We start from the raw sequence: 12,363 nt of genomic DNA, 5'->3' as shown, positions 1-12,363 counted from the left end.
TGGTGTTTAGAGACAGGAATGGAAGCAGCAGTGTACTGGGTAGAAATAGAATTGAAAAGCTTTGGTATATTCAAGTAAGAGAATCTTACATGGCAAACTATATATTTATATAGCCCCAGGTGAGGGCCTGAGTCATCTACTTGATGGAAATGCCAACTCCTGTGGTCACAGGTCTCATTACCAAGTCACGGCTGAGGCATTTCTGATTATAGTAGTAACTGCAGATTGCGTGTATGGGAAGGGGAGAGGAGCACCAGGCTGCAGACCTTTTATTATAACTAGTAGTGCAGCTGAATGCAAATGCACTTAGATGCATCCCCCAGTTCAGATATAGCAGGTACCCATGTCCCATGGAAAATTGCTGAGCTGCCTGACCCTTAGGCTGTTTCAAATGGCTGTCTCAAGTAGAGTGTGACCTGCCCCAGGGGGATTGTTTTGGAGGGCATCTAGACCCATGTCATCCCTGCAGAAGACAACAGGTCACTTGGTCACTGCCTCCAGAGTTTTCTCCTTGTGAACTTCCAGCATCCACAGTTACTATGTCAGGAATACTAAAGGGTGTGTCATAGAGTTTCTTTAGTCGGAAGAGACGTTTAAGATCATCAAGTCCAGCAACTAACCCAGCACTGTCAGGTCACTACTAAATCATGCCACTCAGCATGTCTACATGGCTTCTACATCCCTCCAGGGATGAGGACTCCAGTACCCTGGGTAGCCTGTGCCAGGGCTTCACAACCCTCAAGGTTTAGGTCCAGTGTAAACCTCCCCTGGTACAACTTGAGTCTGTTTCCTCTTGTCATATCATTTGTTACTTGGAGAAGAGACCAATGCCCACCTGGCTCCAACCTCCTTTCAGGGAATTCTAGACAGCCAGAAGGTCTCCCTTCAGCCTCCTTTTCTCCAGACTAAACACACTCAGTTTCTTTAACTGCTCCTCGTATCTGGTGTGGGCCAGTTCATGGATTACTGATAAGTTTTCTCCAATACCATCTGGACTTGCTCGAGTAACTACCTGGAGGGTGTGTGTGTGTTTTAAAGAGTAACTGGGATGGGGAAAACTGTCCTCTGTCCCAAATCAATCTTCTGGTGAGTGCTTCCTAGTTCTAGTGTGGAGTGATTTGTAGAATACCAGCCTTGCTGTTGCCTTATTCATAACCCTTATGGTAATGAATTCCTTTCTTTAATCAGTTTAGTTGCCCATCTGTATGCATCCTCTAAATCAAGTGCATCCTCCTGGGGTGTGGAGAACAACTGCAAGCACCATCAGGATGTGAATGTAACAAGGCTTTCTACAATGGCAGAACTGGTAAATGCTCATGGTTTACAGTTTCCCAACTGATCTACCCTCAACACCAAGCCAAGCTTCCACACGTTTCAGAAGCAATTTCTTTCATAATTCTATTTGTTAGCTGTGAGTGCCCTCCAAGGTCATAGGTTTTAGCATTAAATAAAACAATTGATTTATAATCTCACAGATTGAGACTAAAGATAAGCAGCAGAACAACCAGAGCCCTTGAGAATGTGATTGCTTTCTAGCAGCTTTTAGTGGTATTTCCGTAGGACCCTGGTCATTAACTTCTTAGGAAAAAGAAAACAGTGACTTGGGAACTGGAGATTTCTCTCTTCTATTTTCTTTTGAACGAAACAATCAGTTCCTTTTCAATTTGATTTTTTTAAAGTAAATTCTCTTGCACACTTACAAATCTTTGTCAGATATCAAGGAGTTTTGTGTCCCCAAAAGATGCCTTACAAAAATTCAGCTGGTGTTTGTTGGTCAGAAATGTAGAGTTTGAAAGCAGGTTAAAGAAAAGGGAGCAATCGCTAATTGTTTCGAAGGTGCGTATCTTTGAGGAGCAGCGACCACTCCTAGTCCAAACAGGAACCTCACTGAAGGTTCAGATGATCTAAACCACACCTTACCTCCAGTGCTTTTTTAAAATGAAGTTAGACCTGGGCTCCCATTTCTAGAGGAGATGGCTTCCTGCTAGGACTGAGCTAGGCTTCTGGCACAGAGCCAGCTGGTGCTCCATCTGCCCTCTGAGATGGTGAAAACCTTTGTCAGTCCCACGGTAAGCTTACTTAAACCAGTGCTACCAAAACACATTGCTGTTTCAGCAGGATGTTAGTAATTGTTACATGCATGTTATGTGGCTTGCTTTGGCTTTCTGCTTCTCAGCACACATGGAGTGGATGCTGTGGTCTGGCTGGCTGATCTCTTGACTCGATGGCCTTTTAGACAAGAAGGATAAAGGATTTCCTGTTGCTGGATTGCATGTTATGACAGTGCTAATGACTCTGTCACTTCAGCTGTAGAAATATATCACCTGCTGCCCTGCTTTAAGTTCGATCAGAACAAATTCTCTTCAGCTTGACTTCACAGCTCAGTCTCTTCTCAGTGAGGGCATTTTCTGAAGTTCAGGGCAGATTTGCATAGCCAGTGGCTGCTTCTAACAGAACGCTGATGGGGAGAGTTCCTGCCAGATGATGGGCTGCAGAAAGGCTCTGGTTCAGATTTGCTCTTCTGCTGACTAAAGACACTGTTATATCTCGTGTTTCATGTTGTGGTAGAGCAAGTCAGAGGTGGCACCTGTGGGGAGGAATGGGCAGGACAGGTGGACCCTGAACTGATTAACAAGGGATTCCATCCCATGTACATCACAATTACTATAAAACTGAGGTTCAAGCCTTTTCTTCAGTGGCAGGCATCCAAGGAGGACTCTGTTCTGTCTTTGATCTCAATCCACGTGTTCCTGAATCTAGTTCCAGAATTCAGTTTCTGAATCAGTTTCATGTCTGCTGCTCAGTCCAGTCTGGGACTTCTGCCACAGCATCATGGTGATGGTGGCTAATTGCCATCATGGGGGTTGGGTGTGATAGTGGTTTTGTATCTGTTTTATTTTAATGTTATTAAAATCCATCAGTCTCTCCCTTATTTCTTTTTTGCTTTGAAAAGAGGGGTTAATATAGAGTGTCTGCCTCTCCTTTAGTGGCCAACCCAGCCCTAACCCTTGACAGCCACAAAACAGAATGTTGACATTATTCAGAGCCAGCCCTGTTGTGTCTTAACAAAATAAAATTTAAGTTCCATTGGGAATGTTCAGGTAGGAAAGCTTGTGTATTAGCATTGACACAAAGGCTTCAAGCAGTAGGTGACAGGAATGCCATCAAGCTAGTTAAATGCAAATGAGCCTTGTGTAATACTGGATGTATTTAGAGGACTTGTAGGAGAAAGCATGAAAATAACTTTTTGTTACACATGTGGGCTGTCTGTCCTAATCCTGATGAGTCTGGGGGAAGCAGAGCCTTGCAAAGGTTAGGAATAGTTTTAGATGAGAAATAAATCACTTGATTACCTACTTAGATGGTTCTAATTTTTTTGTTGTCATAAATCACTTAGTAGAAGCTGTCTGGCAGAAAGAGAGAAAACTTCTTGTCTCAGGATTGTATGTAAATGATAGAGTCCAGGTGTTTGTCAGGGCTCAGTACTGGGACCAGTTCTCTTTGATACCTTTATCAGTGATTTGGTTGAAGGAACTGAATGCACCCTCAGTAAATTTGCAGATCACACTCATTTGGGAGGAAGTATTGATCTGCTTGGAGGGTAGAGAGACTCTACAGAGAGACCAAGACTGATGGGTCAAGGCCAGTGGGATGAAGTTCAGCAATGCCAAGTGGCAGGTTCTGCACTTGGATCACAACCTGATGAGTGCTCCAGGCTTGGGAAAGAGTAGCTGAAAAGATTCCCAGGGGAGAAAGACCTGAGGCTGTTGATTTGACAGCCAACTGAACATGAACCATCATGTGCTCAGGTGGCCAAGAAGGCCAACAGTGTCACCAGCAGGATCCCTGTACTTGGCACTGGTGAGGCCTCACTTCAAATACTGGTCTCAGTTTTAGGTCCCTTGGTCCAAGAAGGACATTGAGGTGCTGAAGCCTGAACACAGAAGGACAGTGAAGCTGGTGAAAGATCTAGAGCACAAGTCTTGTGAGGAGCAGCTGAAGGAACTTGGGTTGTTTAGTCTGGAGAAAAGAAGCTGAGAGGAGACCTTCTGGTTCTCTTTAGGTCCCTGAAAGAATGTTGGAGCCAAGTGAGGGTTGGTCTCTTCTCCCTAGTAACAAGTGATGGAACAAGAGGAAATGGCCTCTAGTTGTACCAGGGAAAGTTCAGATTGGATGTTAGAAGAAACTTTGCAGAAAGGGTTTTCAGACACTGGAGCAGGCTCTGCAGGGAGGTGGTTGAATCCCTGTCCCTGGAGACATTTAAAAGATGGAGAGATGAGGTGGTAAGGGACATGGTTTAGCACCAGACTTGGTAGAGTTAGAGAATGGTTGGACTCGATCACCTTTTAAGGTCTTTTTGAACCAAAGTGATTCCATGATTCTAAGCATTTGTTGGGCTCGCTGTGCTAGGTTTGCCTCTCACAGCCAACAAACGTCTGTATAGGTGGCTGTTTAGTTCTGCATCCATTTTCTCCCTGCAGTGTCTTTGATACTGTTTGAAGGTCACAGGTCTGACAATCGATTTCATTGGTTGATGCTTTTTATTAATTTTTTTAATGATGTGCTAACTTTTATAGGCAGATTGAAATCCTCATTTGTTATGTCTGCAGCGTGTCTCTATTAACAACAACAAAAAAAAGGAATTAATGCTAGAGAAGCAAACCCACCCCAGGTGAGAGAGGTTCTATTCTCTTCTAATAACTTGGCTCTTTACCAGACACTGTAATACATTATGGTGGAGTGTGGGCTTTTTTTTTTCCCCCTTCAGCAGAAGGCTAAGGCTATAAATTGAATCCCCAGCAGATGAATCGCTGCCATCAGTTTAGTTGCATGTTACCTGAATCCACAGGGCAGTGAGCAAGGGCTGAGGCAGCGCTTCAATTAAGATTGTGGGACAAGTAAATCCATTGTATTGTTAGAGAGGCTTTTGATTATCAAATTCTTCCACAGAGTGGGGTGAGCTGACAAGACAGGTCTGAATGGTGCTTTTGTCCTGTTTGTATAAAAAGTGATTAGGCCAGGATAGATTTAGGTGGGGGGCTGAGCGGTCTGACTGCTTGGATGACTTCTTTCCCTCTCCTATCTTATTTCAGTAGATGCTTGCTTGCTTGTTTTAATCCCCAGCCGCAGGCATGGTCCTTTTCTGTGCCTTTTGGAGGCTCATGATTTTGCAGGCTTGACCTAAGTAACTCATTTCATATATTCATAAAATGGTTTGGCTTGGAATGGACCTTAAAGATCGTCTAGTTCCAACCTCCCTAGCATTGTCAGGGACACCTTCCACTAGACCAGGCTGCTCATCCAACCTGGCCTTGAATATCTCCAGGGAGGAGAAACTGGGAAACCTGTTCTTTCCTACCCCTTTCCTTCCCCTCAAGGAAGCAAACAATCCTGAGTGGGACCATCTCCTGCCACCTTTGGAGAAGCAGGCAGGAGATGAAGAGCAACAAAGCTGGTGAAGGGTCTGGAGAACAAGTCTTACAAGGAGTGGCTGAGAGAACTAGGATTGTGTATTCTGGAGAAGAGGAGGCTGAGGGGAGGCTGCCTTGCTCTCTACACCTCCCTGTGAAAGGAGGTTGAAGTGAAGTGGGGGTCTTGGGGTATTAGGAAAATTCTTCACTGAAAGATTGGTCAGGCATTGGAACAGGCTACCAAGGGAGGTAGTGGAGTCACCATCTCTGGAGGTGTTCAAGAAACGTGCAGACATGGCACTCTGGGACATGGTTTAATGGCCATGGTAGTGTTAGGTTGATGGTTGGACTCCAGTCATCTTAAAGGTCTTTTCCAACCAAAACAGTTCCATGATTCTATAAGTTGAGGTAGCCGATTTAAAAAGCCCAGTTGCAAGCTGTTTCACTGAATTACACCATCAGATGCCTATCAATAGTCTTTTTCCTCCATAGTTTAAAAATAACTTGATGACATCTCCTTTACAAGGACCTGAAAGCTGTTGGCATTTAAATTCATCTGCAGTGCTTTCGACTTTTCAGCTATGTTGAGGGGTAGAAGGCTGTAGCTGTTACAGCTATGGAGGCAGCCCAATGAGCCCCTTGCTCTTATTCCCATAGCTTTAATGCTTTCTCATTGTAGAAAGGTACCTTAAATCCCCCTGTAGTTAGAGTCTGGCAGCTGTATGAATGCAAAAGCAGTGTAATCTCAGTTCTCTTTGCTGCCATTGAGAACTTGCTGCCTGGTTCACAAATGTTCTGGCTTCTTGGTTTAAAAAAAATGTGACAGGGACCACAGAGATGGAAATGAGTTACTGAGTGGAAGAACCCCAAAAGGGACCTTACCTAGTAGGAGATTGATTGCTTAGTCTGGAGGCTTGAGGAGAGCTGGGTAGTGATCATAGAAACCTGGAGACTGGGGGCAAGTGCTACCCCTAAACCTTTTCAGGAAGGAGTAACAAAGTGTTTTCTCAATGAGGCTGGTGCTCCTGAGAAAAGCAGTTGTGTAGGCTGCAGGCAGGAGCTCCTGGGAAGCAGATCTACTTCCTTGACTGCTAAATGTCTAATAGATTTCTCTCAACCCTTCCAAGCTGCAGAGGTAACAATGACATCAGCTGTTTATAACATGCTGCCTGCCTTTCTCTCAGATGTATTTCGTGTACAACCTCAGGCTTTTCTCATTTGCAGCTTAACTTTGTTAGAAGGTGACTGCTTTTACTTCCAGCTTCATTGATATCTATTACAAACTTGCCCTGCAGTTCGGGAAAGAAGATGCCTTGGTTTCCACAGGCAACCCTAAGTGGAAGTCAACTGTGTGTGGTTTTTACAGTACTGGTGATATTTCAACCTTCTGTTGAACTCAGGGGCTTTAGAAGATTGGCTGGGTTGGGTTTTTTCCACAATCTCTGGTTTACTGTGCATTAACAATAGTAACTGCATGCAGTGATGGGCCCTGCTGTACAAAAAAGATGCTGACAGGCTGGAAAATGTCCAGAGAAGAGCCATGAGAATTATTGGGGGACTGGAAGAGCTGCCACGTGAGGAAAAGCTGAGATAACCTGGGTTTGCTCAGCCTTGGAAAGGCTTAGGGGAGACCGTGTTACCATGGACCCAGCACATAAGGGGTGGCTACCAGGAGGATGGAGACTCCCTTTTTACAAGGAGTCCCATGGAAAACAAAAGGGGTAATGGGAACAAGTTACTGCTGGGAAGATTCTGACTAGACTCCAGAAGAAAATGTTTCATCACGAGACCAGTTAGAGATTGGAATCATCTCCCAGGGGAAGCTGTGGATTCTGCTACATTGGTCAGGTTTAAGACTCAGCTTGACAGGTGCTGGGCCATCTCATTTCAACTACACTATCACCTAGAAAGGTTGGACCAGATGATCCTTGGGGTCTGTTCCAACCTGGCATTCTGTGAACACTTTAAGTTCATCAGGCTGCTGTGTATAGGAGCTAAGGGTTGCAGCCTTGCAACTAAGAGAAATAATCAATGGACGTTATCCTGTAGCATGCTGAATGCTAAGCACATTTCCAGGGCAAGCTGTCAGCTTTGACATTTGGATACCATGCAGTGTAGATAGTATAGCTGAACTGGAAAACCTCTAGAGCATCTGAACAAAGATCCTGGGGTGCAGGAGGGAGATGGTGTTTGGAGGTAATTAGAAGATAGTGACTGAAAGCAAGAACTTCACGCTGTCAGTGTGTGTGCCAGTCCTGACCAAGGTGTTATGAATGAGGTATTTGCTAACTGCAAAACAGCTGTACCATACCAAGATATTTAAGTAGTAAAATGCCCTGTGTCCATGTGTTGTGTTGATGCGGTTTTCAGCTTCTGCTTTTGTTCCTCAGTATTGAGTTCGACCGAGACTGTGACTACTTTGCCATCGCCGGGGTGACAAAGAAGATTAAAGTCTATGAGTATGGTACAGTCATTCAGGATGCAGTGGATATTCACTACCCTGAGAATGAAATGACCTGTAATTCCAAAATCAGGTAGGTGTTGACTTTCCATTTGAATTTAGAGGGCCTTTTCCATGTTCTTGTGTATGTGCAGTAACTGGTTTGCTTCCTTATCCATTGTGGAAATGGGAGGGGAAAGAAGGAAAGCAGGAGCCAATGGAGAGCTTGCTTTGAACTCAGGATGGAATTAGGTAGCGCAAGCGCTGTTACTTGTGTGTGCTGGGATCATCCAAGGTAATAGCAGGCCCAGGTATCTGGAAGAGAAAGGGACATAAGGTAGTAAACTGCTTTTGTGATCCTTGCAAATGTGTTGTATACCTGCTCTGCTAAAAAGAAAACAAAAGCAGAGCAGTAGATGTACTCCAGGTAAAGTCTTAATTTGTCTCGAGGTAGCTTCTGTGCCCACCTCATAATAGCCTCTGATTCCTTCACACTCTTTCCTTCATCAATCAGATGTTTCCCATTCTGCTGAGAGGCTGCTAGTCCTGAGGACATGTGCCTCATTTGCACCTTCTGCCTCTGAGTTAGTCTGCCTGAAGTACTGTTTTGCTGGGCATTAGAATATCAAGCTCTCGGAAAAAGACCTTCCTTGATTTTTGCTTCTGTGCTGCTATTGTTACTGTCAACCTTTTCTTTATTTTTTTTATTTTATAATCTTTTTAGATTACTTAAACTGAAGAAATATAGACCACTGTCGTTGAAAGAATCTGGCTAACGTAATTTAAAATTCTTAATTCCAAAATTCTGTTCAAGCTCTCAAGTAAATAATAGAGGCAATCAAACCAATTCAGTATTCTAATGCAAGGCTCCAGCTTCTCTGAACTCATTTGTTTTTATTTGGCACTCTACAGTAAAGCACCCACAAAAGTGTAAGCAATAAATTTATATAACAGTCCAGCTTCTCCAAAACCAAAAATGTTGTGCAAGAAGATTAATAGTGTTTGCAAGCCTACTTTAGAGCATAAAAGTCAGGTTTCGTTTTCTAGTCATTGTGTTTTTCAGGATCGATCAGTCACCCCTGTACCACTCATGCTGATTAATCTTAGGAGTTGTGCAATGTTGTTGCATGAGGAAAAAGATGCAAATGCAACTGACCCTGGGGCTGCCTTTCACAATGGGTACAAACAGCCTGAAAGAGGGATTTGTATCAATAAGCCATGCTGATTATGGAGCTCTTGTTTTGCTGGACTTGTGAAATGTTCAGTGCTTTTGACTGACTTACAGCAGACTTCATACTATCCAGCTTATTTTTTCTGGGGAGAAGAGCAGAATAAAAGGAGAACCAGTTAGTAACCAATTCATACCTTTTGCCTTAATTAGAATGGGAAAAGCAAAGTGTGTTTGGTGCTTCTTGGTCTGTCTGAGATGACTTCAGTCTTCCTGCTTCAACTTTGACAGGAATTTACTGTGACGATCCTGCCAGGCATTAAGTTGTTTGTTCTCCCTTCTCCAGCAGTTGCTCTTGTCAGCTTTGTGCTCCAGACAAGACACTACTTGCATTTAAGGTTTCTCCTTTCTCAAATTCCATGCATATACACATTATATATGCATGGAACATAAACACATATTATATATGTCTAGATGGTGATGCTAAATTCATTGTGCTCTGACACTGTGCCTCAGCAGAGGTGGACAGGGTCCTCTTGTCTTTCATTCCCTTGCCCTACTTTCTCTCATTCTTCCAAAGAAATACTTTTTTTTTTCCCCATTGGCATCTCCACATTGTCTCAACCTTCCTTAGGCGTGTGGGTGCTTTTGGGTTTGACAAATCACGTTAGGCTGTCAGTCAAACACATCCTTGCTCTATCCATTAGCTGTACTGCCAGTCAGTGGTGCCGGGGCTCGCTGGCACGGCGTCGAGCAGCATAATAACTTGCTATTCTGGAGTGGCATAGCTGGAGGGAGAAGTTATATGTGAAGGCTGTAATTCCATTATGGAATATTGCAGTGTGCTGAAAACGTGCCTCTATTAGGAAAAAAAAAAAATCTAAACAAGCAGAGCTGGCTTTTTTGTAAAGAGCCTTGGCTTAAAGCTGGCTGTCAGAATTTGAATAGAGGTGCAGCTTTTTCCAGAGGCTTGCTCTGCATGCTGCTGCCCTTTCTGATCTCAAAGACATGTATTTCTGCTGTGGCACATCGCTTCCCAGCAGAGATGGGATTTAGTGACATTTCTTCCGGTGAGGCTGGTGTGGGATGCTAGCGTAGCTCATAATGTCTGTTGAGGTTGCACTGTGGAATGTTTAGGTTGAACGTTAAGGGAAGAGTCTTCCCAAAAAGGGTTTTCAAGCCCTGGAACAGACTGCCCAGGGCAATGGTGGAATCCCCATCCCTGGAGAGGGATATCAGAGCTGTGTAGATGTGGTACTGAGGGACATGGTTTAGTGGTGACCTGGCAGTGCTGGGTTAATGGTTGCACTCAGTGATCTTAAAGGTGTTTTCCAGCCAAAATGATTCTGGGATTCTGTTCTTGCACAACAGCAAAACTGGCTGGCTGCAGGCCCTTTGGCTTTCCAAAGACACATCACAGGAAACTCACCCTAAATTGATCCTGGTTAACCTTGTTCAGAGTGATGATGCCAGAACATAAATTGTTAGTGGTTATGTTGGTGACTCAGCTTTTGGAGGAGCAGCAGCTTTGATGGGCTTTTATAAAAGCAGACAGGTGACAGCATTTGTGAGGACTTGTCTGGCTAAGAGCAAGTCTGCTGGCCTAGAGCAGCTGCGGGAGGAAAGCCCTTGCCTGGGACAGGGCTGGCACCAGCCCAGCACTGCTCTGCCCTGTGCCAGCTGGGCGCCTGCTGAAAGGTTGTGCTTCATGCCAGCAGTAATTGATTGTAGGCTTTTCTGGAGCAGAGCCCTGGTACCAGCTGTAGCTGAGTCTTTCTTCCTCTTTTCCAAGCCCCTTTTTTTAACACCCACCTGCTTCTTAAATACACTGGGGTTTTTTTCATCATCTGCTGAGCTTTTTCATCCCTATTTTTAAGGAGAGGGAGGAAGTTGGTGTGTTGAGTTTGTGGTAAATGTTCCTCGCATCCCCCGGGAACGACGGTGGCATAAGCTTCCAGGAAAAACACAAGATGACACATAAATCCTCATAAAATTCCCATTTACAGATTCATAGCTTCAGTACAAGAAACAAATCCTGGCATTGTCTAGTAGCTATAAACAGCACCCTGTGAGCTAATTATGACTTGCTGTGTCCCTAGCAATGGTAGACAATAGTCTGTGCTCCCCCCGTATGGGAGGAGATGGGGAAAGGACAAGAGGAGGATGAATGGTGAGCAGTGAGCCACAGCTCTTTTCTGATTTATTCAAGAGGCACATTTGTTGTTTTGCTATAGGTCACAGGGGGGAGAAAAATAAGGAAGTCTAGCATTCAGGTAAAAGGAATTTGCTTTAGGTCTCGTTAATCTACAATAGGTGATGTACAAGTGTGGTTAGGTAAACAGGCTTCGGAATCCATGTTTAGTATTCTGCGTGCTCACCACTCTGTTTGCAGCATCTGTACTTTGGTGATAGATGTTACCACAAACCTCCAAAATCAGCTACATCTGTTTAGTCAACTGCAGTAAAAGCAAAGCATCAGTAGGGTTTGTTTTTTTTTCCCCTTTTTTCTCAGGAGGTTACTAGTATTTCATTGGTTTCAGTTTTTGGTGTCATAAATCAAGTGTGTGATTGCTCTTATCCTAATAGCAGTTCATGGGTGTATTGCTGTTGGTTTTTAAATGGCAGCCAGTTCTCATGACCAAGGTTAATTAGGCAAAAACTTGCTGTATGGTGGGGTTTTTTTCTTACAGTCTTTGCTGTTTGGAGAGATAAGAAGCTCTCTTTATGCTGGAACACCTCAGGAGTGGCTGTGTTTTCTAATGCAGAAAACATTTCGTAGAATTGTCGAATGGTTCGGGTTGGAAGGGACTTCCAGAGGTCAAGTCTAACCCCCTTAGCAGTAAGCAGGGGCATCCTCAACTAGATCAGGTTGCCCAGAGCCTTGTTGAGCCTCACCTTGATTTTTCTCCTGGGGTGGGGCCTCAATCACCTTTCTGGGCAACCTGTTCCAGTGTTCCATCACCCTCAAGGTGCAGAATTTGCTCCTAATATCCAGTCAAAATCTACTCTTCTCTAGTCTGAAACCACTGCCCCTCATCTTATCACTACAGGCCTTTGTAAACAGTCTCTCTCCATTTAACAATAAACAGGTTATAAAGAAATATACCAACTGCCATTCATTCCACTTTTCAGAGTAACTGCTTCACTTGACAAGAAGTTGAAGTTGTTCTTTTAAAGTATTTGTCTCAACCCAATTACAGATTTTCTTGGAACTGATTAGAAAAAAAGGGGGTTGTAAAGCATTCATAATGGAGATGTGATCTGCTTTAGGTGACCCTGCTGTGGCAGGGGGCTTGGACACAATGATCAAAGGAAGTGTGACCAGAAGGACAAAGGAGGGGATT

At 44.1% G+C, this 12,363-nt stretch overlaps 1 protein-coding gene across 1 annotated transcript in view; it reads left to right on the top strand.

Moving 5' to 3' along the window:
• The window catches only part of COP1 (COP1 E3 ubiquitin ligase), a 159,794-nt gene that overhangs the window by 59,311 nt on the left and 88,120 nt on the right, over nucleotides 1-12,363 (top strand). The window contains exon 12 of the mRNA XM_054384528.1: nucleotides 7,802-7,945. Within this exon, the coding sequence (XP_054240503.1) occupies nucleotides 7,802-7,945 (144 nt within the window). The remainder of the gene's footprint in view (nucleotides 1-7,801; nucleotides 7,946-12,363) is intronic.

This window comes from Indicator indicator, chromosome 10, assembly GCF_027791375.1.
Source record: "Indicator indicator isolate 239-I01 chromosome 10, UM_Iind_1.1, whole genome shotgun sequence".
In the NCBI taxonomy this organism is placed as follows: domain Eukaryota; kingdom Metazoa; phylum Chordata; class Aves; order Piciformes; family Indicatoridae; genus Indicator; species Indicator indicator.
The sequence above is the reverse complement of the archived record's forward strand: the minus strand, read 5'-3'. Positions and strand labels throughout refer to the sequence as shown.